The sequence below is a fragment of the Cottoperca gobio genome, chromosome 1, assembly GCF_900634415.1.
Source record: "Cottoperca gobio chromosome 1, fCotGob3.1, whole genome shotgun sequence".
Lineage (NCBI taxonomy): Eukaryota > Metazoa > Chordata > Actinopteri > Perciformes > Bovichtidae > Cottoperca > Cottoperca gobio.
This window is the reverse complement of record NC_041355.1, coordinates 23,289,210-23,313,989: the sequence shown is the minus strand read 5'-3', so window position 1 is coordinate 23,313,989 and position 24,780 is coordinate 23,289,210. Positions and strand designations below refer to the sequence as shown.

Genomic DNA, 24,780 nt, shown 5'->3' with positions numbered 1-24,780 from the left:
GTCATAATTATGAGATAACAAAGTCGAAATTATGAGATAAAAAGTCATAATTATGAAATATTTTACACAACAGACAAGCTAGCAGCTTTTTGGTGTAAGTTCTTCTATTTATCTTGACAAGGAAATGGATTGTGAGCACATTGAGGACTACTTTAAAGTAGTATCCAGTACAACAGATGAAATACTTAATTTGCTTGCTGATTCACATGGGGTTGAACTAAGCAAACGCACCCTTGAAAGAATTTTGAGCAGGAAGCAGCTGTGGCGTCGAAAGAATAAAACTGATGTAGCTGAGGTGGCAACTTTCATTCCAGCAACTGGAAACATCTGGTCAGTGTCATGGTTACAGATGGATGAACCAAAAATGTTGGTTACATGGAGTTGTGACTGACAGAGAAAGTGCGAATACTGCTGCAGTTATTGGATGGTGAAGGTGTTGATCTGAGGTCAAGAAACAGATTGCGAAGGCGCGTTTACCACAGCTGTGGTCCAAACTATGTATGGCACATTGATGGCTACGACGAGCTGAATCCATTTGGAATCGCAATCAGTGGAAAGTAGGGCTTTAAGATGTGTCCAGTGTAATAATTTGCATGTATAACGATCTCAACGGCCATTTTTATTTACGGGTTTATCCACCACATTGTTATAGCTGTGAAGATATAACATTAGTTGCACGGCTGCAGTACATTATAGGTATTAATATTATTGTGCCAACCTACCATATTACAACTAAAAAATAAAACTCTCAACTATAACAAACGACTTGACTAAGGCAGTAATCACCAATGCTCAATATTTAACACATTCTGACTGACTGAATATTATTTGCCTCCTAGGAAGAACTTAATGAGGTTGTATTGACTTGGAACAACCACAGAATCCGTCTAGCCCATAACTCACGATCACCCCATGGACGTCGCTCCATATTGCATGCAGTCCCTCATCTGTACGGAGGCAGAGAGTGTTTGCACTCTGTGGACCTGGAGAAAGTTCAAGTCTGCCTTGACGAGTGTGTGTTCAAGGACTTCCCATGTGATGAAGATGTGTTCCATATCTGTGTGGACCTAATGTCAGAGTATAACCTGAAATTAACAAATGATGTGTTTGTACATCAAACTCAGACAGCTGATGAACCATGAACTAGATCTAGATCATTAACTTTCCTGGGCTAGTGTCACAATTTATATTTCATATTATATTATATTATTATATTTGTTTCCTGTTTAATTCCAGGACAAATTGAAATATACATACTGATTGCAATTGTCAGATTTATAATATGCTTTAACCTGTGATGAATGAAAATATAAGTGTGGCTGTTTGAGACACATCAAATATGTACCAAATATTTTCAGTTACCAGTCTAACTAAATAAATTGACACAAAGTCACGTGTTAGATTGACTATGTGTAAGTACTGGGTAAAAATGCAAAATCCACACATGTATTAACTGAATTATTTATTCAAACATTTTCATTTTAACTTCATTTTAATTGATCTTGCTACAGCATCATCGAAAATAACTCATTTAGAGGTATTTACAGAAAGTGCTCTGCATCGAAACTTAAAATAACATGTTCTTAAGCTGAAAACAATGTTCAAAAAGACTAAAGTGGCTGAAAACATTAAAACATATTGACAAGATGTCGATGCTGTGACACTCCGTGAGGTCCAACAGCTGTAGCTGTAGTTCTTCTTTCACGAGCCGTGAACCTCTGACTTCAGTCAAGTTCATGTCAGCTGAAATCTTTGTGTCTTAAACAATATCCATTACCCACACGTTGCTTTCTAACACCTTGTTCATTTCATGTCGAACATCTGGGTAGCTGTCGTAACTGACTCCAAGTAACAGCCACATGTATGAGCAACGGCTCTTCTTTGAAATCCTTGAACTTGTGTGAAGCTGACAGTGATGCTCTTTCAAATCTGATCCTGTGCAGAATCTGAGGAAAAAGGAGAGGTGTGTGTCTGACTCTCTAAGATCTGCACTAACATACGTAACCATTTGTTTCTCCTGTGCATTCTGTGTACTGGGGTAAGTTATTGATCTCATGATCTTTCTTGATGTTGGTTGTAGCTCTTCATAGACTGCTGCAAGCCCTTTGAGCTCTGATCTAACTGGTGCAAGTGTGTTGTTCCACTGTTCAATCACAAAAGCAGGCTCTTGAATCAGTTTTTGGTGAGCAAACTCCCTCAAGATATGCTCAAAGTTATTTGCTGTTGGAAGCCGCCTGCAGTTGTGGATGTCCATGATTTCCAGCAATTCTTCTTGGTCCACACCTTCCAAATCTGAACGACAAGATTCAAAGATCACTTGCTCAGACTCTGACACAGACTTGAGAAAGTTGTCCACAAGATCACTCTCAACAAAGCCCAAAACAGCTTGTTCCAGAAGTACAGGGGCAAGTTTTACAGGAAGGTACTTCTCTTTTAGCCAGACAAATGTGATTATTCGGCCTGCACTTTGCCATTCTGGTTTACCAAAATCATGACGTAAGTATGGCACTTTGAAGCCATTTCCCATAGTGCACTGTTCATAAAGGTCATTCCAAAATTCTGACAGTATATCTATCATAACATCTCCATCATCCACAGCCTTTTCAAGCTTTCCATCAGGAAGAATAACTTGGAAGTGAAAGTCATCCTCTAAGTCCCTCAAAAAGCTTTGTCTTGCGACTGCAGGGTTCTCTTTCCTTCCGTCTGCAGTATCCAAAAACAGATCACCATAGGATGGCAGATAATCTCTCAGCTGGTCATCTGTCATGAGATGTATGACACTGGAATCAATCTCAAATTAAGAAATATTTCAAGAATTTTAGTGAAAAAATGACAACAATGAAAAACCTGCATATACAGCACCGGATATTATTTACAAAGCTCTTCCAAAGTTTAGGGTTTTTTAATCTGTTTATCTGTAAAATGTGAAAATGAAGCATTTCCTGTATAAACTACCTTCTCCTGCTCCATTCGCTGTCTGTCTTCCTCAGGCACATGTCGTGACCTTAAATAGTCACATAGCTCATCCATCTTGTGACAGTTCAAACATCCTCTGTACCTCTGTTGAACTAAATGAAAGCTTAAATATAAACTTAAATAATTCTAATCTAAACTGTTGATTTTTAGAAAATCGTTTATTTGTTTTTATTATATTTATTCAGCATGTATATTATTGATCTTCTGATCTATAGCCCTCTGATATGACAAATTCAATGCTTTAAAGTGGTTAAGGAGAAATGTTCACTTCTTTTGATTTTAGTGTGACATGGTGTATGACATCACTGAATGAGAAAACACCTGCAGTGACTGTAGTTTATTATTGTGTTTATGTTATATTTATGTTTGCCTTTATGTTTATATATATATATAGCCTAATACAGTGGTTCCCAAACTTTTTCAGCTGGGCCCCCCTTTTGTAAATAAGAATATTTTCGAGCCCCCCGCTGAGACACGTGTATATATACGTGTCCATGTTATGCTAGCAGGGCGGCTCCCACTTTGGGAACCACTGGGTTAATATAACTCGTATATTGCACACTCCTGCCCGCATTATAAACAGCCTCACTAAGTTCTAGATTTGCACGGTTGCCGAGATATCCATGCGCAATGAATGATATCCATGCTAACTGTACCACCTCAAGGTTTACGAGGTGATGTCACTGAGAATAATCGCTGATATTAGCACTTTCAATAGAATACAAACTGAAAAGCGACAAAGGACGACAGTGCTCATGTACAATATCCGCATGACCTTTAACCACTACCTTACACGTAGGCTACAATAATTAGAGGTGTATTGTAGCTGAACTTGCCAACTCTTAATTTAAGAGCTACGCTGATACAGTGGCCTCTGAGTAACATGAAGCAACTCACCGCAGCAGTCGGCCTGCTTACACTGTTTTCATTAGTGATGTGAGCCACAACACTAGAGGCATATTATAGTTTATAACAGGTATTTTCGGAGCTTCATGAGCTGCATTGTTGTACAAACTGTAGTTTAGCTGCAAAGACTGCTGATTAACGTTACTATTAGGCTATATGTACTATCTAACGTTTACAAAAGTCAACTGTAATAGTTACCTTATTTAGCACTGCATGTCGTTTGCATGGTGGGGGCAGCGAGGTGATGAAGGGACTTTCCATGGAGATTTCTTTTTTTTGTTTATGGGCGGAAAAGGCTTCCATAGGATTGAAAGCATCCAGTAGGAGTTACAGTTGCCATCAACACACTGCTATGTCTTTTCTGCTGACACACTTTAACTTCCTCCTTTGATCACACATAAAGATTCTTGCAACCAAGACAACTGTTGCTGTATTGTGTAGCTGGACATTAAGTTATAGGTTTTGTTTTTTTTACACTCAGAATCTTCACATCCTTTCAGGAACCACTGCCGCTGTGATGGATCTCCAAAATTGTCTGAAAACCGCTCTGAAGAAGAAATATCAGAGATTGTATAAATCGTACTCTGCAAAACACTTACTTCATCCAAGACTTTGCTATCGGGACCTCAAGCATGATCACCAATTATCTAATTTGCAACAGAATGAGTTTAGATTTGTTGACAGGTCTGACTTTCATACTTTGTTTATTTATGAAACAGTCACGCTCGGAGCTATTTTATCGTGCGACTGCAAACATAGCAGCAGCAAAAGAACAGTCCTCACTTTAGGCGTGCGTGGAGTTGGAAAAACCACAACAGTGGAGACTTGTGCTCTGATGTGGGCCGAGGACATAGGGTACCATGACATCCAGCTCCTGTTTCCTTTCACGTTCTGGGAGTTAAGTTTGGTAAAAAAACAATTGAGCCTTATTGAACTTCTCCAGACATTTTACCCTGAATTGAAGGAGCTTGACATTTCCTGCCTAAATGAAAACAACGTGTGGTTTGTCCTTGACGGACTGGATGAGTATCAACCCCCGCTAAATTTCAGCTGTCAAACTGTGAGTAATGTTTCTGAGGTATCCACAGTAAACACTCTCGTGATCAATTTTATCAGGGGGAATTTGGTTCCAAGGGCTCATATATGGCTAACGACGAGATTTGCAGCGGCAGCACAAATCCCTGATTGCTATTTGCTCAAAGAGACCCAGGTTCAAGGGTTCAGTGCTGAACAGAAGGAGGAGTACTTCAGGTCAGTTATCGGTAATGATGATCTGGCCTACAAAGTCATGAACCACGTGAAAATATCAAGGAGCTTGGACTTCCTTTGTCAGATACCGCCAATCTGCACCATCATGGCAAATGTGTTGAAGGATCATGTAAAACCATCTGATGGATTTAAAATCAATCCCCTGAGTCTAACCCAGATTTACACCAATCTGGTCAAAGCATCAAACCCAGACATGGTGGCCAAGCTTAAAATACTGGCACGGCGGCTTTGGATGGGTAAGGGTCATGTATTTTATGAGCATGTTCTTACAGATGGTGACATAAGTGTTGCGGAAGCGTCAACTTTCTCCAAAGAGTGTCCATTTGTGTTGAAAGAAGAGAAGGGGCTGCATAACACCACAGTGTTTCGCTTTTATCACTCCAGTATTCAGGAGTTCTTTGCTGCGTCTGCTGAATTGGACAATATTGAAAAAGGTTCTGATCAGTCGGAGCATTGTCGGCATCTGGTGGACAAGGCGCTGCAGAGTGCTGAGGGGACATTTGATGTCTTTCTTCGCTTCATCTTTGGCCTCATTAAGGAACGCGGCATATTGAAGCCCACTGATCTGCTCTTTGACTATACCAAGAAGAAGATCCTGGAGAACATTGTGTTTAATAGTGCAGTGGGTCTCTTCCACTGTCTGAGGGAGTACAACAACCAGGCTTTACTGGATGAAGTCAGGTTCTTTCAGAAGTATGGCTTGTTGGAAAGTTGGAAAGGACCAGCAATTTGGAAGGGATTAGAGAGAGTTTTGAGCTGAATGTGTCCGCAAGATGTGATGAGAATCTCCTACGAGAGCTACCAGCTCTTATGAAATCCAAGAAAGCCATGTAAGTCTATCTATACATACATTCCCTAAATATTTAGACATTTACACATTTTGTTGTGTTTGATAACTATCCCGCAGAATTCATTTGAAAATAAATAAATGCTCGAAAGGGCCAGCCTACCCAAATGAAATTTTAGCGTATTTGGGGTGGTGGCAAAAGTCTGAGGTTCTTATACTAGTAACTGATTTCATTTATTTTGACTGCATTTACACCCATATTGAGTTTATGATTGTCCTCCTGTGTAGTCCAAACATTGGGGGACTAAGAATAAAAACTAATATGATTCATACACCTTTCACTCAAATCAAAACATTCTAAAACTGAAATCAGTCAGTAATAAGAGATTTGCTGTTATATGCTATAATTTGTGTTGTGTATCGTTTATTAAAGGATAAGGCTGTCTCAAATCCCATAAGTCCCATCTCCTTGCAGGTTGCGGTTCTCCAACCTGACAGACGAGTGTTGTCCAGCCTTAGCAGCAATCCTGAGCACAAGAGAGTCCTACCTGAGAGAGCTGGACCTGGGGTACAACAGCATCAGTGACGATGGAGTCAGCAAACTTGTGGAGGGGCTGAGCGATCAAAACTGCAAACTGAAAAGTGTCAGGCTGCAAGGCTGTGGAGTGACATCACATGCATGCAAAGACCTGGCCATAGCCCTGAGACAGTCCTTGAAATTGCGAGAGCTGGATCTCAGCATGAATGAAATAGGAGATGACGGAATGAGACATCTTGCAGATGGTTTGATATCTCCTGAATGCCAGTTAGAGACACTCGGGTACGTAACTCTGGAAGTAAACGATGTAACGATGAAAAAAAGAAAGCAACTCAAACTAAATGTGTAGATTATGGAAAGTTAGCTATTTTGTTTTAAATTGATTCAGCATTTCATATGCTGCTATGTCATTCCCCCCCATAGACTATCGCAGTGCAACATTGGGGCAAAGGGCTGCTACAGTCTGGCCTCAGCACTACAGAAGTACGGCAACCTGAAAGAGTTGGATCTGAGCATCAATATGGTTGGAGACATGGGGGCCAATGAGCTCTTCTTAAAATGTGATATATCGCAGCTAACAAAGCTGGAGTGAGTATTGCTCCTACAAATCCATTCAGCTCTGCTTGTCAACATGGATGAATAGATCTCAATAATCCAGTCACACTTTGTATCTCTTTGGCAGGATGTACCACTGTGGCCTCACATTGTTGAGCTGTGGAAGCATCGGGAAAGCTCTGAAGGTCGAAGCCAGCACTCTGGTAGAACTCAATTTGAGCAACAACAACTTGAAAGACGCAGGCTTTGCACTCATCTGCGAGGGCATGTACGCATGGTGTAGTCTGGAGAAACTCAAGTAAGGATGCCTTGCTCTTATATTTCTCCTTTTGGTTACTTGCTAACTGAAATGAAAATGCTGAGATAGAATAATTAAGTTTTTTCTGCAGTATAAAGCATTGATTAAAATAATGTTCTCTTATTACTCTTCAGTGTTTCAAGGTGTGGAATCACTACTGCGAGTTGCATTTATCTGGCAAAGGTCCTGTGTTCAGTCTCCCAGCTCTATAATGGGTTGATGCCGAAAAAAGACTGGCAGGCAGTGGAGCTGAAGGAGCTTGACCTCAGCATGAACTGCCTCGGAGACAATGGAGCCAGAGAAGTATCGGCTGGACTCAGGAATCCTTGCAGCCATCTGAAAACTCTCAAGTAAGTCCTTTTCAAGACTGAATTCTTCATGACGCAAATGTTATGTTAGAAGAGCAGTATGCTATAATGTGATGTGTGTTCCATGTCAGCCTGAGTCACTGCAGCCTGACTGATGACTGCTGTGCAGAGCTTGCATCTGGACTTGCTTCGAAGGAGAGCGTTATCAGCGAGCTGGACCTGTCTGGCAATGACCTTCAAGATAGGGGAGTGAGGCAGCTCTGTGTGGGACTCCGAAACCCTCAGAGTAAACTTGAAAAATTGTTGTAAGTTTCTATTTTAGTTTTACTACTTCTTAAAGATTTCCCCCGAAAATTAAGTTTTACATTTTGTCAGTCAAAACAACTACCAACAGTTATGTAATGAGAGGTCCCACAGTGGCTCCAAATATTTCTGTTTTTATTCCCCTACAACAGGGGTCGGTAACCTTTACTAGCAAAAGAGCCATTTTGCCACCAAATAAAAGGTGTCTGGAGCCGCAACACATATTTCATAACACGGCTTAAGTTGTGTATATAGTTATACTATATTTGTTGCATTTATGAAATTACTGAAAGACAAAGGAGAATGTTGAGATTGTATTGTTATTTGTAATCGTTATTAGGACAACACCAAACTCTTTAGCGGTATCAACTCAATTATTTCTTCTTGCACCACATCAGAGTTCACATACCTGCATAACAGCGCTGTCTGTTCAACATCATTTACATCACTTGACTCATCACAGGCGATTGAATATGCTTCAGCTGAATTGATGTTCTCCATTTGCTGTTTGGTGATGTGTGTTGCCATTTTAATGGTCCTGTCCTGTCCCTGACATATCTCTAATTTTCTGAACAATTTCATCTTTGTTTTTGAAGTCCAAAAATAGATGCTCTGATATTTTTAAGAATGCTTCTTTCATGTATTCTCCATCTGTGAGCGGCTTTCCACGACCTACTATCTCCTGAGCGGCCACAAAACTAGCAGTAGTAGTTAAGTTTGAAGATTTCATCCATTTCTTGAAAGAATATTTGCTCTGCTCCAGCTTGGTACTTTTTGGCAAATGCTGTGTGTCTGTTGAAATGTCTTTCGACATTACATTTTTTGTTGTTAGCTAATTTCTCGCCACGTATCAAGCAGACAGGTGAGCCAGCATCGTTGGCAATAAAAGCAAATGTATCTGTCCACGCAGAATTAAACTCTTTTTTCCTCCGAGACTTTTCTTTTTTTAGTTGTATCCATTGTTAGTTTACCAAGTTAGCCGGTGGTCGGAAACTCAATATTAGCCCCCTGCAGGGAAAGGCGCCCGTCGACGCAGGAGAATGTGACGCATATTTTAGTGGACGAAATGTAAAAATTAAATTTAAATGTATTTCAGTGTCACAATATCACCTCGAACTCCAAGAAAAGAGGTGTTCCGTTTGATAGATTGTCCACTGTGCAACAAAAATACATAAAAATAATGTTATTTATTTGCATGTTTTTCTTTGTCAAAGCTTCAGGGAGCCACTGCAGAGGGGTTGAAGAGCCGCATGTGGCTCCTGAGCCGCAGGTTGCCGACCCCTGCCCTACAACACGCTTCAAAAGACTGCAACTTAGAAACTTACCAAATATATTCAAATCTGTTATCATATTTATAATTCATGATGGAGATGTGGGTTACAATCACGAGACCTGTTTACATGGAGTCCTACATTATATGCTCTGGTTTTATTCAGAATATTTAAAGAAGCTGTATGTGGAAGAGGGTTAGTATGAAGATGTAGCATTTGCCGACTTTGCTGCTCAGATATTTAAATTGAACTGCTCAGCAATCCGTCTGCAGTTGACTTAAATATGTTCCATATCTTTTTGCACTTTATCCAATATGTGTATCCTGTTCAATAAATGTGGACCGTGTTTGGCCCTCGACGTAGTCCCAGTTTTTAATGTTGGCCCTCTGTGATTGAGTTTGACCCCCCCGGTCTACTGCTTGCTTTGTGCAGTTTCTCCTCTGCTCGGTTTCGCAAAGGGCGGGGCTCCGCCCCCTACACACACACACACACACACACACACGTAAACACACCTTCACCTGAGAGCCGGCTCTTTCGACTCCCGAACGGCTCTTTATTTAGGATCTTTTGTAGCCTATATTTTACCTTAACTTTGAAAAAAAAAATCATGGTTTATGTGTTGAAAACCCTTTTGCTTTCAGTGTTTTTATGAGAGACCTTATAATTGCCTAATTCTGTGCATTTATTCTGTGACAAAACCACTCTTACATTTGTTTATTTCAATTAAACTTTTTTATTGCACAAATTAACAATAAACTTCAAACAAATCGAGGCTGTGACATAGCTGAAGGAGAGAAAACAGCAACTTTTAGAATTTAGTTTTTTAAAAGTATGTGGCATATTATAAGTGATGCATTATACTGTATGTGTTGTGTTTGCAATGTATAATAGTGACTGAATAGTAGTAGAGAAAACAATGCTTCAATGGTTCTAGGTACTGTCAGGTAAATTAATCCATATTGGAAAGACTATCGTATGTATTTGTTTACCTCAATCAATATATATATATATATCTACACTACGAATATGTTTCTCTGCAATTATGTATTTTCTGCACTGAGTGTATTACAAACATAATAGGGACACTTCCCCTTTAAGAGAACAGGTCAACAAACCATTACTTCCTGACTGCTGACGGAGGAGCGTGTAGGCGCCAAACTGGGACCAATGAGGAGAAGGTCAATGCCTACTCCTTCTATGTAGCCGCATGTTTTACGACTCTCGGGACACACCTGGAGCGGAGCCGTGAGATCGCAACGATGGGGCTTTTTGAGCCATGCGGTCTATGGAAACGGCGACGCGAAATGTGTCCTCAGCTGAGAATATTTTCTTTGTTTGACTTATTGCGTTAAATAAATATATAGATTACATCAGGAGATTGCTGTTTTGATTCGACATTCAAGCTCCGAGTTCTTCAGCTTTTTCCTACCCATTAATTGGCGTCCCTGGGTGGGCATCCCGAAAGAGGAGAAGTGAAGAACGATCGCCGAGTATCGTTGACTGGTATTCATTGCACGTGCAAAAGATCAGGTGAGGGTGAACACCGGTTAAAAACAAATATTCACTGCAGGTAGACTAGGAAAACTTATTAATGAATGCCAGCAACAATGTTCGACGGTCATAGCTAATACAACTGCTGTTAAACGATAAAAAGCAATCCTGAATGTTGAAATACAAGCGATAAGAGCAAGCATCGAAGATATTAATGATGTTAACGATATGTATGAAAAGCTTTTGGAGAGCTCCAGCATAGTCTGGTTAGAGTTCTAGGAGAACTTATATTTAATCAACCAAATCCCTGGGGGTGTCCGGGCTGGTACCGGATAAAGCTTATGGTAAGCTTGCATTGAATGTAGTTTAATACGAAAACACCTTTGGAAGGTAGCTAAGAAAGCTTAGTTAGTTTAATGTTAAAAAAGTCCTTTGGAAGGCAGATAGGTATAGTTTAATTGAAAGACTTCTGGGAAGCCTAGCATTAGAAGCTAGTGTTGTTTACCAAAGAAGGATAGTGATTATAATCCTGAATTACGTGAGAACCGATGACGATAGCCTCATAGTCTCAGATGTTGTATATCATCTTCTTTGCGGCAAGCATAGTGTAAAACATGTAAAGATTTGTGTATTGTTGTATTGTTGTGAGTAAAGTGTGACTAAAGCAGGCCTAAGGCGAGGCTAAGCTAGCGCTGATATTTAGCTAATGCATTGGAGTTTGTAGAACGGGTGAAAACTGTTCAAACTGACTGGGGGACGGTTGTGAAATCAAAGAGAACCGTGGAGTGTATGTGAAGTAGTTTTAAGTTGGAAAAACGTGAAAGAAGGAGACGTTTTTGTGAAAGGCCTCAGAGATTAGGACCAGCTAACGGTGGCCACGTGATGCTGGGTCGCTAATTCCGTTTACGTGATGTTACGAGGCATGTGAGAGTAAATTGTGATAAACTAAACCTTGAGTCTTATGCTGGAGCATTTTGGGTGGAAATAAAATGCATAAGTGATGTAGTGACCGAGTGATTAAAACCAAAAATGCGAGTTTTCTCCAAACTGGAAGGAGAGAAAATTTAGAACAAAGAAACCTCCATTTTCTATCCTTCTTCATCCGGGGGGAATTTAAAAAACCCACATCCGGTTGATAGCTAAATGCCTCTGGTGGACAAAATTGAGACTACAACTAAAAGTTTATAGAAACTTTACAAAATTTAAACACCTCCACCTACAGGACGGCAATTAAAGCGCACCTAAATTTAAAACAGTGCACCAGCAGACAAATTGGTAAATTACAATTAAAATCCAATTGAATTGAGGAAAGCTAAAGAGAAGAAAAAGGTGAAACCAGAACCCCAGACTGTAGACCGGACGTGAGAAAAAGGACTGACAAGAGAACATGACTCCCCAGCAACGGGGATCCACACTTCCGGAACCAGGTTGTATATCTGCATTCACACACACTATCATAGTCAATTAAAGGAGGCTGAATTGTAAAGTGTAGAAAACTGTCTCTTATATGTTTTTGAGAAAACATGTTTAATAAGTGTGTGGATGACTTTTTGTGTAATTCTGGAGCAGACAGAAATGATTAGAACAGAACAGAGCCGCAAAATACCAGCTAATGATAGATTACGTTCAGAATAATAAATAATAATAAAAGACTTTAGTCAAGAAGTGTCAGCATAACTCATTTAACACACACGGTCACGGCTTCTTTGTATCCCTCTGTAAAAGGCCGGCGTGATTCCCTCTTGGATGGCTGTCCGTTCCCACCTCTCCCAAAAATATTCAAACCTCATGACATTTTGTGAAAGACTATAATCGTCGACAGACGAATAGTAGGGAGATAGAATCTTCTGAGAGTTTAGTCTAAACAGTGTAGGGAGCTAGAAGCTCCTGAGGGTCTGATCGTAAATGTCATGAGGAAATATGGTGAAGAGAGTTTGTAAGATAATAGGGAATGAAACAGCTGACAAATTATTTAAGAAAATAAAGTTTTGGTAAACTCATCTGTTTTAGAAATACCAGACTATAAGAAGCCTTTTATTTAAACAGCAGACTTCATGACATTAGTATTAACACAGAACCATGGAGATAAGAGTAGACCAGTGATTCACTACTCTTCACAAGTAGACCCAGTAGATAAGGCGATGCCTGACCGCACATGAGCAGTAACTGCAGCTTCAATGGCAGGTCAGGCCTCTGCATCAAGTGTTATTCAGGCCATTGACTTTAACAGTGACACATGCAGTGTCAGTTTCGTTTTCACAACCGCATCTGACTATAGAATAATGTACAACTTTGATCCATCTACATTATTTCCAACAGCTGAGGACGGAGAATCACATGACTAAACGACAGAGACGGACAAGGAACTTCACCAAGACCAGACTTGACTGACGTTCCCTAAGAAGAACCAAAGATAGAAATGTTTGTTAACGGATCATGTAAAGTAACCTAGAGGATCCGAATGTGACAAGATCTCTGTAGTGACACAGACCGACGTATTAAAAGCAGAAGCTCTACCCAATCATCTGTCAGCAGAGCAGCAGAACTGATAGCATTGACAGAGACATGCAGATAAAAGAAAGACAAAGTTGTAAATATCTACACAGACGGTAACTATGCATGTTCAACATGTGTTTGCTCAACAAGTACAGCATAAAGGTATGGTAACATTGACTAACAAACATATTACTCATTCTAATAGAAGACTTATTGAAGGCAGTACAGCTACCAAAGTATATTGCTTTATATAAAGGCACAACACATATGATAAGAACTGATCCAGTTTCAGTAGACAACAATATGTAAATGAGAAGACAAACACACCAGAACACAAGACAGAGATATTGAAAGAGATGCAGAATGCAGCTACAAAGTAAGAACAAGCCGTTTGGACTAAGAATAATTACATACAAGACAGAGACGACTGACGAAAGAACACTTGACCAGAGAAGAACTCAGTACTACCAAGAAGATTATATAAATGTGTGTATTGAGACACGGTATTTGACCATGTCTCAAAAGGGGGAGTATTATATTGAAGTATTATATTGAGTATTATATTAATAGAGTATATTCATAGCATTTGATTCAAAGGCCGAATGCCGAGAAACGGATATTCTGAACTAAATAAATATGAAGGTGTAGCTAAAGTGTTTACAGCTAAATGAACTGTAAAATAAGGTAATGTGGGTAAAGGATAATAATAATAATAATAATAATAATAATAATAATAATAATAATGATGATAATAATAAGCTTTATGTAAGAATTGCAGGTCAAAGTACTTGCACTGCAAAAACATAAAACATTAGACAGAATAAGAACATTTAGGGTACAATAATCAGTGTTGATGTAAATAAGTGTGAAAGACTAATGGTATAAAAGAACACGGGAAATCATGCCAAGTTTCCCTATCTGTGCCGGGAAAACTATCAGAGCCATATTTAGAAATATACCACCATTTGGAAAGGAAGAAGAGGGAGAGAAAAATATATCCTGGTGACACATAAATATATCACCACTTCTGTGAGAGACACTGACTCCTTAAAGCAGAAACTGGACCTCTTCGTGGTGAAGTCTGACTACACAGGGAGGTGGTACCCATAGGGGCGCTTGTCTCACCATCAGTGAAGATTCAACAACCCGAAGTTTTAGAAGGGGACTGTGACATGGGGGTCAGAGTCATCACAGGAGGGTGAGTATAGCCTGTACACCTGAGACTGCACAACCACATCAAATTTGATTTCTGTGACGTAATAACCTGTCCCTCTTCCCTAACAATATGCAGAACAGGTCAGGTGGGCAGAGGAACACAGCTGCGCCACGGAGAGGAGTGACATGTAAGAAAATAAATGATTGTGATCCATTATTCCTCACCATCGTTTCATCGCATCCCAGAGATTAGAGACGGTTTGTTTTAGGCAGCAGAGGTTTTAGGAGCAGGTCCACAAGGACACTTTAGGATAAAGGTAGAAAACAAGAAGACTGCAATCTCCAAGCAGTCAGTAGGAAAGGATATAAAGTTACTACAGTAAGAAATAGAATAGGCATGGAGACAGGATCTGTGGAGAAGAATATGTGGCTTGACTGCAAACTGTATACCACTAGCTCAGTAAATATAGTGTGTGTGTGTGTGTGTCTACCAGTCAGGCCCCTCCTTGCTTTAAGCCCAGTCCCAGTACTACTCGGACCAATAACAGAGTAAACCTGTCTGTTAACAATGATGCACAGTGTAACAGAACCACTCAGCCCAATTTGCAAAAATCTCATTAAGAGATTTCCAACTCACAGAACCAATAGCACAAGACAGAAATATGTGCATTGATGACACTGGTCGAGTGTTTCTATGTTTGGCCCACAACAGGTCAAACTCTTGTGAGCTTGAACTCGGCTGAAGAGAAACACAGCACCTGGGGAGAGCTTCAGCTCCACAGCATACAAGAGATGCAGTAGGAGTCCCCCGGGGAGTGCCAGAGATCAAATTGGAGCAGGTTTTGACTCATTGTTTTTATGATGGGCAACTACTAATAAGAATGTGGATTAATTACATTCATTGCATCTAACAGAGGTTTATTAATTATTACAAGGGATGCTGTTAAGGGACAAGCTGAACAACAAGCAGCTTCCAGCTTATTGACATGATAGAATGTCTTTAGACGTGCTCCTAGCAGAGAAAGGAGGTGTGTGTGTGCCATGTTTGGATCATCAATTATATCAAATAATACTGTTTCAAAGAGATCAGTTACTAGAGCCTTACAAAGATTGACAACATTATATAAAGAATTAGCAGAGAATTCAGGGGTAGAGAATTAGTCTGGTGATGCTATGGAAAGACGGTCCGGGAGATGGAGAGTTCTCATGTCACTGGTATCTTCAGCATTAATAGCTATATCAATATTAATTTGTACATTATCTCCACCGATTTATATTTTGTAAATATTTATGCATTTTTTATATTCATGTGCCAGCTAACCCAGAGCAAATTCTTTGTAGGTGAAAACCTACATGACAAGAAAGATTATTCTGATTCTGAATACTTACTGTATGTGGATGTTGTTATATACCATAAATTAGAAGCCGCATGACGAGATTGATTGATATCACAAAACAAATGTACACGAGTATCAGCCCCGCTCCATAGATTTATGCAATTTGGTCCTTGATAGAACTAGCCTGATTACAGAACGGAATTGCATTAGACATGGTGCTAGCTGAAAAAGGGGGTGTCTGCAAATTGTTTGGCTCTGTGTTGTACTTTCATCCCAAATAACACAGCCCCTGATGGATCCTTTACCAGAGCTTTGAAAGGACTTGACAGACTCAGCAAAGAGCTAGCATCAAACAGGGGGTACTCATAGACTATGATATAGAGCAGGAACACGACAGCCAGGAGGAAGATGATTTCGTGTGAATAACTCTACAAAGTGTTCTTTGGCTGCCATACCGAAGCCACTGACTTTATTGTAGTTACAGTCTCTCAGTCGTATACAGATATTACAATCTTATACAGACATTAAAAGTTTACTAATATTTACTGTCTTTTACTGGAAGTGTTTTTTATTATACTGAAGCTAATTGTCTTTATGCTGGAATAACAAATGAAGTTCTTTGGTTTTATACAGAAGGTACTTTTTATGACTGGAATAAAAACAAGTGCACTATGAATGTATTCTTGTATACCATATGCTGAATTTGTACACCACTCGGTGCCTTATATTTACTGGAGATTATACACACCATAAATGGTGTGTAAAGGGGGAATTGTCAGGTAAATTAATCCATATTGGAAAGACTATCGTATGTATTTGTTTACCTCAATCAATATATATATATATATATATATATATATATATATATATATATATATATATATATATATATATATATATATATATATATATATATATATCTACACTACGAATATGTTTCTCTGCAATTATGTATTTTCTGCACTGAGTGTATTACAAACATAATAGGGACACTTCCCCTTTAAGAGAACAGGTCAACAAACCATTACTTCCTGACTGCTGACGGAGGAGCGTGTAGGCGCCAAACTGGGACCAATGAGGAGAAGGTCAACGCCTACTCCTGCTATGTAGCCGCATGTTTTACGACTCTCGGGACACACCTGGAGCGGAGCCGTGAGATCGCAACGATGGGGCTTTTTGAGCCATGCGGTCTATGGAAACAGCGACGCGAAATGTGTCCTCAGCTGAGAATATTTTCTTTGTTTGACTTATTGCGTTAAATAAATATATAGATTACATCAGGAGATTGCTGTTTTGATTCGACATTCAAGCTCCGAGTTCTTCAGCTTTTTCCTACCCATTAGTACCTGTCTGCACTTATCTCCACAGTCACCTCCTGGAATGGTTGCAGGACGGCGCAGACCTCTTTCACCAGCTCCCATTCCTCTTGGCTTAATGGCTCAATAGATGCGTTGATGAGGGCCAGGGTGGAGATGATGGCATCTTTTATTTCAAGCATTCGTTTCAACATATAAAATGTTGAGTTCCACCTGGTGGCACACTCTTGTTTGGGCCTCAGTTCAGGAATCCCCATTTGGCGCTGTGTGGACTTTAGCTTCTGTGCTGCTACTGTGCTTTTGTGGAAAAACTCCACAACAGCCTTCACCTTATCCACGGTTGTTTTGATCACTTTCAGAGCATCTCTAACCACCAGGTTTAGTGTATGCGCCAGACATGGGTGATGGGTCCAATTTTTATGGCTTTGGTGATGTTTGCAGCATTATCACTCACACAGCACACCACTTTGTCCTCTACTTGCCACTCTTTTGCCACTCTTAGTAGCCTCCTCTGCCAAGTTTTCTGCAGTGTGTCTGTCGGTGCACTCAAAGCAGTCCAGAGGGCAAGATGTCATCTTGTAATCTTCAATAAAGTGGCAAGTGACAGACATGAAAGAGCAGGTTGTTCTGGAGGTCCAGCAGTCAGTTGTCAGGCAAACTGATGGAGCTTTTTTCACCCTTTCTTGCCATAATGCACGTTCTGTGTCATATAGTTTTGGGATCATTGTTTGGGAAAGTGTTTTTCTACTGGGTAGAGTGTATGTGGGATTTAGGGCTTTGACAAAGTTTTTCATTCCTTTGTTCTCCACAATGGAAAAGGGTTGAAAATCAGAAGCTACCATTTTAGCCAACTCATCATCAATACTGTGCTGTTTGGCTGGAACCTGCTCTTATAGTGACCTTCGTTTTGCAGTGAAGACACTCTGTTTTGTTGTTCCCAATATCTTTAAACTGCAGCCAGATGCTGCTTCGCTTTCTAGTGTCACTCATAGTTAAACTACAAGACAATGCAAGACGCACACACGCTCCTCAGTCCTCACCGCTCTGTCTCTCTCTTCACTTGCAGTGGAGTCAAGTGGTGTGTCTGCCCCGCCCCCTCTCTGTTTACGCATCCTTAATTCTCACGTGAATGCCGCATGCTGGTCGCCATGCTGGCCAATCATAACAGACCTCTGTCGTAACCAGAGCTGGGACTGAGCACTGAAAGTGAAACCTAAGCAGCGAATGGGCAAAAAACTGGGAGCCGGCTCTCACTCGATGCGAGCCGGCTCTTCTGATTCACTACAAAGAGCCGGCTCTCAGAGCCGATGCTTGTGCGCATGACCCATCACTAGAGGGGAGAACTAAAAACAAATCCGCTGCTAAATGTTTTACTTTAAAATGACACAATATAATTATTTATTACCTGTTAATCATGTTAAATGTCAGCTCAAAATTGTCTGTGAGCCATATTGCGTTATCGAAAGAGCCATAGGTTCCCGACCCCTGTCCTAGAGGAACATTTATTTGGGGGGGGGGTTACGATTGATTTAACTTTTGCGACAGATTTCCAAGTTGGTCCATCTGTGGAATTAGCGATTTAGCTAACAAGCTATTTCATTAGATTCAGTTTTGTGACGATGTTGAGTTTCTCTTTAACTGTTTCACATCTTGATTTAACAGTCTCAATGTTAGAATAAATCAGTTTCAACACATCTTAACAATTGAACAGTTTAACCCAGGCTAGCACATCCTGGGTTAAACTGATCTCTGTGGCTGATGATGCTGACAGGTGGCCTATTTGCTTTATTTTGTCACAAATCAAAATCATATTTGTGCTTATTTTCTGTCCCCTCAGTTCAGACTTGAGTGGATATGTTTGGTCAAAAACGTTGTGCTTTGTCTCATAGTGTTGTTTCACATCACCACTGTTAATGAGCACCACGGTCTCTGAGCATATGAGACGCTGGTGTTGTGCTCCAGTGGGAAGGATGAACATGAATGAGTCCATTCTGGGTTGAAAGCTCTGTTGACTTTTCTCTTCTTGTTGAGCGCCATGAGTAGTTATTGTTCTCTCCCTGTCTGCCGCTCACTCGTCTCTTAGTCTGTGTTTCTCTCCCTTTCTCCGTCTTCTCTCCCTGTATCGCCAACTCGTCTTTCCGCCTGTCACGCGCCTCTCACCTCTCATCTGTCTGTATTCAGAGTCGCAGTGTTTGCCGCCTGGAATGCACATATTTGATTGGCTGTGTAGCATCACGTGGGATGGCTTAACTCGCATGTAATTGGTCTGTGAGTTTCCTGAACCGCTAAACCAGTGCCTTAAAAACGAGAAATGCTGCGCCGGTTAAAATTGAAAATCCCTCAATAATTTATTGATTATAGGTCCGGGTCCGGATAGGTCGGCGTCTGGGTCTAGACTCGGACCACGGGCCGCCTGTCAGTGACCCCTGATCTAGTTCAACACATTGTGTATTTGAGTTATGTTTTCTAAAATATATTGTTCAGTATAGCCGACACCACCTTATCAAAGTGAACTCAAAGTGGGGAGAGTTAATTATTATATTTATATACATTATTTATGTGGATGTATTGCATTATTGTTCCATTTGTTTTCTCAATAATGCTTTTAGATGCATATTCCATAACACTGCACAGTTAAAAGCAAAATCTACTTTTCTCCCATGGTGGCGTTTCTATCCATCTGTAAAAAGATGGATTTGTTTGCGTTGAACACTAAAGGGCTTACTCTGTATACAGTATACTATAGTATAGTATAGTTTCATCTCATGTTTCTCTCCAGACTGAGGACCTGTGGCCTGAGCTCGAGGAGCATTCAGTTACTGACCGCTGCCCTGAAGTCAAACCCCCAACATCTGGCAGAGCTGCATCTGATGGGCAACGATCTGAACAACTCGGGAATCAAAGTGTTAGTGGAACTAACAAAGAACGAGAAATACTGCTTACACAAAATAGAGTGAGTACTGATATTAATGAGCTGTGTTATCAATAAAAGTCCACAGTTGAATTGCTGTCTGACTTCTGCATCCTCTTTCCTTTACCCTAGTCTTCATGAAGGAGCATAATAGGCGGATATAGAAGAATCTTTCATTTATGTTATTTTTTTCTGCTCAGTCTAAAATGACTCGTTTAGTTCTGACTGCAAAGGAATTGCCACTCACTTTCAGACTTAATCTCAGAAGCATTCATTCGTCCTGTTTTTACTTTCAGTGTGTCGGCAGATTGAGGAGACAAACACAAGGACACAACCTGCTCAAACTTCGTTCATACTTACTGTACACACCAACTCCATGGTGAGAAGGTCCTTGTATTTCTCTGCATATTGTAGCTACAATATGCTTTGTGTACGCCGTTTAAACAGTTTCAGAAAAGATGCTATATACCTGTTAGGTGCCAGGCAGGTTGTGTGTTGGTCTTGCTGCGTTTTTTCACTCCTCCCCCTCTTCTCTCACCTGTCAGCTAATTAGGTTGTGATTACCTGATTAGCTGGCCTATCAGGAGGAAGGGCCCTCAATAAAGGAGGACCAGGAAGAGCTGGCCCAGTCTCTCTTCAGCCTGTGTCGTGGTCTGCTGCTGATGTCCTTGACCAAGCAAATTCTATACAGTTCTATGTGTGTAGTAATGTGTGTGTGTGGTGTGAGGTTGTGGATTTAGGTAAATTGGGGTACCCTGTACATTTTCATCCACGTAGAGACTTCTTTGTTAGAAACACTAGTTTAGCAGGTTTTTGCCACCTCTGTATGTGTTTTACACTACTTGTTATTAGATCAGTTAGTAAAGGCTTTTGTTTGTGTTTTGTTTGAATGGACAGTAGTAGCTAGGCCTTGTTTTGTTATATTTATTTATTTTGTTTGGCACAACCATTTGGTCCCTTCCTCACCCCTACTTTTGAGAGTTCATTGGAACCAGTTTATTTGTGCAATAAACAATTATACACGTTCACTCCTATGACATATACAGGACTGTCTCAGAAAATTAGAATATTGTGATAAAGTTCTTTATTTTCTGTAATGCAATTAAAAAAACAAATGTCATGCATTCTGGATTCATTACAAATCAACTGAAATATTGCAAGCCTTTTATTATTTTAATATTGCTGATTATGGCTTACAGCTTAAGAAAACTCAAAAATCCTATCTCAAAAAATTAGAATAGTTCCTCAGACCAAGTAAAAAAAAAAGATTTATAACAGCAAAACAAAATCAAACATTTGAAAATGTCCATTAATGCACTCAGTACTTGGTTGGGAATCCTTTTGCACGGATTACTGCATCAATGCGGCGTGGCATGGAGGCAATCAGCCTGTGGCATTGCTGAGGTGTTATGGATGCCCAGGATGCTTCAATAGCGGCCTTTAGCTCATTAGCATTGTTGGGTCTGGTGTCTTTCAGCTTCTTCTTCACAATACCCCACATATTCTCTATGGGGTTCAGGTCAGGGGAATTGGCAGGCCAATCGAGGACAGTAATGCCATGGTCAGTACACCAGTTACTGGTGGTTTTGGCACTGTGGGCAGGTGCCAGATCATGCTGGAAAATGAATTCCTCATCTCCATAGAGCTTTTCAGCAGACGGAAGCATGTAGTGCTCTAAAATCTCTTGGTACACAGCTGCATTTACTCTGGGCTTGATGAAACACAGTGGACCAACACCAGCAGCTGACATGGCTCCCCAAACCATCGCTGACTGTGGGAACTTCACACTGGATTTCAAGCAACTTGGATTTTGCTCCTCTCCAGCCTTTCTCCAGACTCTGGCGCCTTGACTTCCAAATGAAATACAAAACTTGCTTTCGTCTGAAAAGAGGACTTTGGACCACTCTGCAACTGTCCAGTGCTTCTTTTCCATAGCCCAAGTCAGACGCTTCTTCCGTTGTCTTGAGTTCAGAAGTGGCTTGACCATGGGAATACGGCTATTGTAGCCCATTTCCCGGACACGTCTGTGAACAGTGGCTTTTGATACCTGGACTCCAGCTTCAGTCCACTGTCTTTGAAGCTCCCCCAAATTCTGGAAGCAACTCTTCTTCACAATGCTGTTAAGGCTGCGGTCATCTCTCTTGGTTGTGCAGCGTTTCCTGCCACATATCCCCCTTCCAACAGACTTTTTGTGGATGTGCTTTGAAACTGCACTCTGTGAACAGCTTGCTCTTTGAGACATTTCTTTTTGTGTCTTACCCTCCTGATGGAGGGTGTCAATGATGGTCCTCTGGACAGCAGTCAGATCAGCAGTCTTCCCCATACTTGTGATTTAGTTTACTGAACCAAGCTGAGTGTTTTTCAAGGCTCAGGAAACCCTTGCAGGTGTTTCGAGTTAATTAGACGATTCAAGTGATTCGTTGAACACCCTACTAGTATACTTTTTCATGATATTCTAATATTTAGAGATAGGATATTTGAGTTTTCTTAAGCTGTATGCCATAATCAGCAATATTAAAATAATAAAAGGCTTGCAATATTTCAGTTGATTTGTAATGAATCCAGAATGTATGACATTTTTGTTTTTTTAATTGCATTACAGAAAATAAAGAACTTTATCACAATATTCTAATTTTCTGAGACAGTCCTGTATATCATTGGTTGTTGTGTTATTGTCCCCCTTTTCCCCTAGCTACACCTTGGGGACGTACCCAAAATATATCTTAAAACAAAAGGCTGCTAGCAATTCAAATTATTTTTGTGATGTGAGGGTAAAGTATAAAAAGAAATGAAAGTGATGTATGTCATACAATATATGCCTAGAGAAGTATTGTTATACTCTAGTACTTTATTTATTCTGGAATATTTTCAGGAAAAATGTGATATAATCAAAATGTATCTTAAAACAAAAGGCTGTTAGCATTTTAAAAATATTTTAGTGATTTATTTTGTATTACTACTTTGTAGGAATAATTCTTTTTATGGAGTGCTTTCATTCTAAACTGCATTTGTTTCCTTATGTAGCTGTGCTCAGAACCTAAAAGTAAGATAATCAGAAGAGTGAGAGGGAAATGTATGATTAATGTACTGTATCTTAGTCAATAAGATTTAATTTGTTCTCTGCTTTTAACCCATCCTTGTACCAGGAGTCTACTACTAGGAGCAGTGTGCAGTGGTGCCCTTGATCAAGGCCACGGCAGGGCAGGAGGTGAACTGGGACCTCTCCAAGTAGCAGTCACACTCCATTTTTTTAGGTCTGGTCGGTGACTTGAACCAGCAACCAGCAATATGTGCCTTAAGTATTCTTTTTATGTACCATAATGTTAAATCTGGTGTACGGATTGTAATAAAATGTATTCTCTGACAGCACAAAGTTCAGGTGTTTTGGTTCATTGCAGGTTCATGTCTGTATTGTAGCAGCAGTGGCCAAACTCCGTAATTTCAGTAAATGATGCGTCCGACGCCAGTTGACATAACGGTACCTGGGATGTGTCTGTCTGTACAGCACAGCAGGCAGCATCTCCTGTGTCATCGCAGTGAACACTGAAGCAAAGGTAAGCTATAGGGAACTTTCCAATGTAACACAATAACAACTATAACATCAGTTTGTCAGCATCCAGAGCTGGTTATTTCAGGGACGTTTGTTATGTGAGTGCATAAGATACACTCATAGTTAAGTGCTAGTGATAGTGAGGGCTTTGAGGTCATGGTAATTTAATCAAGGCGAGCAGTGCCAAAAAGTGCAGTGGGCAGTGTGTTCAGCGGTCTGTTCGCTGATTAGGCCTGTGTGGCGCAGTTTCAAGGGAGATATATCCCACCTGACAGTCATGCGGGAATCTTCTTTGTCCATCATCCTCCTGCCGTCACCACAACAATAAACAGAGCTGCAGCCCCGCCTGCAAGGTGATGCTGATGACACGCAGACAAGTTAAACACCATCGGCTCTGCAGTGTAGTGTCCGCTGCTTCTTCATTGTGGCAGTGTCTCGCAGGAATGTCTTGCTGACATTGTTTACAATCCACGCAAACTTATTTCATTAAGATTTCATTGTGAGTTGGGACAGTTATTTTGTGCTGGTATGTCAAATCCACATATGAGCTGTACTCATCATGAGCTGAGCAGGTGTAAGGCTGTTGTCCTGTGATGTTTCTGTGTATGGTTGTCCATTAAAAAATACCAACAGATCGCGATATGAACAAAGCAATTATAGTAAGGTTACTGTTTATTTTCAATTCCCCAAACCCAAAATATATTCCAATAACAAGGAGCGTGATGAAGATGCAGTCACATAAAGTTCATTCAGTGCAGTTTTGAACCTGCTCGTGTCCGTGCTAAGGGTGCCTGTTACTGGGAGAGTGACGTCACTAGTTTTACCAATTAACAAACTCACTAATTGGCTATCTGCAATAAGCAGAGAACAGACGGTAAAGATGTGGATAGATCCAATATATTATTTTGTGATATGCCTCTGTATTAAATATACCTTTTTTATATTAATTTAAATGTTTAATAAAAAGTTATACAAGAACAAAATAATGTGTTTTTTGCACATAAAAGCATGTAAAGATAATAATAATAATACATTTTATTTAGAGGCGCCTTCCAGGACACCCAAGGTCGCCTTACAGTGCATTTAAAAGTTAAAACAACTAAAACAAAGACGGAAAACAAATTAGTCAAACCGACATAGATAAAACAGGCAAGACAAGAGTGTGGAGTGACGGAGTGAAAGAAGGATCTGTGATAACAAGTTGGTTGTGTGTTAGAGTGAGTAGGCCAGTTTAAACAGGTGGGTTTTGAGGTGGGATTTGAAAGTCGTAATGGAGTCAGACTGTTTGATGTGTGGAGGCAGAGAATTCCAGA

The 24,780-nt window shown here is 40.3% G+C and overlaps 1 protein-coding gene across 1 annotated transcript; it reads left to right on the top strand.

The window, feature by feature from the left end:
* The first annotated feature begins 4,399 nt into the window (after positions 1 to 4,399).
* Positions 4,400 to 23,218, top strand: LOC115012189 (NACHT, LRR and PYD domains-containing protein 1-like). The gene is given in 11 exon segments (XM_029437660.1): positions 4,400 to 5,858; positions 5,861 to 5,981; positions 6,414 to 6,758; positions 6,900 to 7,064; positions 7,159 to 7,329; positions 7,464 to 7,679; positions 7,769 to 7,942; positions 19,786 to 19,959; positions 20,214 to 20,296; positions 20,463 to 20,614; positions 23,064 to 23,218. Coding segments are annotated over 9 exon segments (2,841 nt in total). The 3' UTR covers positions 20,230 to 20,296; positions 20,463 to 20,614; positions 23,064 to 23,218.
* The last annotated feature ends 1,562 nt before the right edge of the window (positions 23,219 to 24,780 follow it).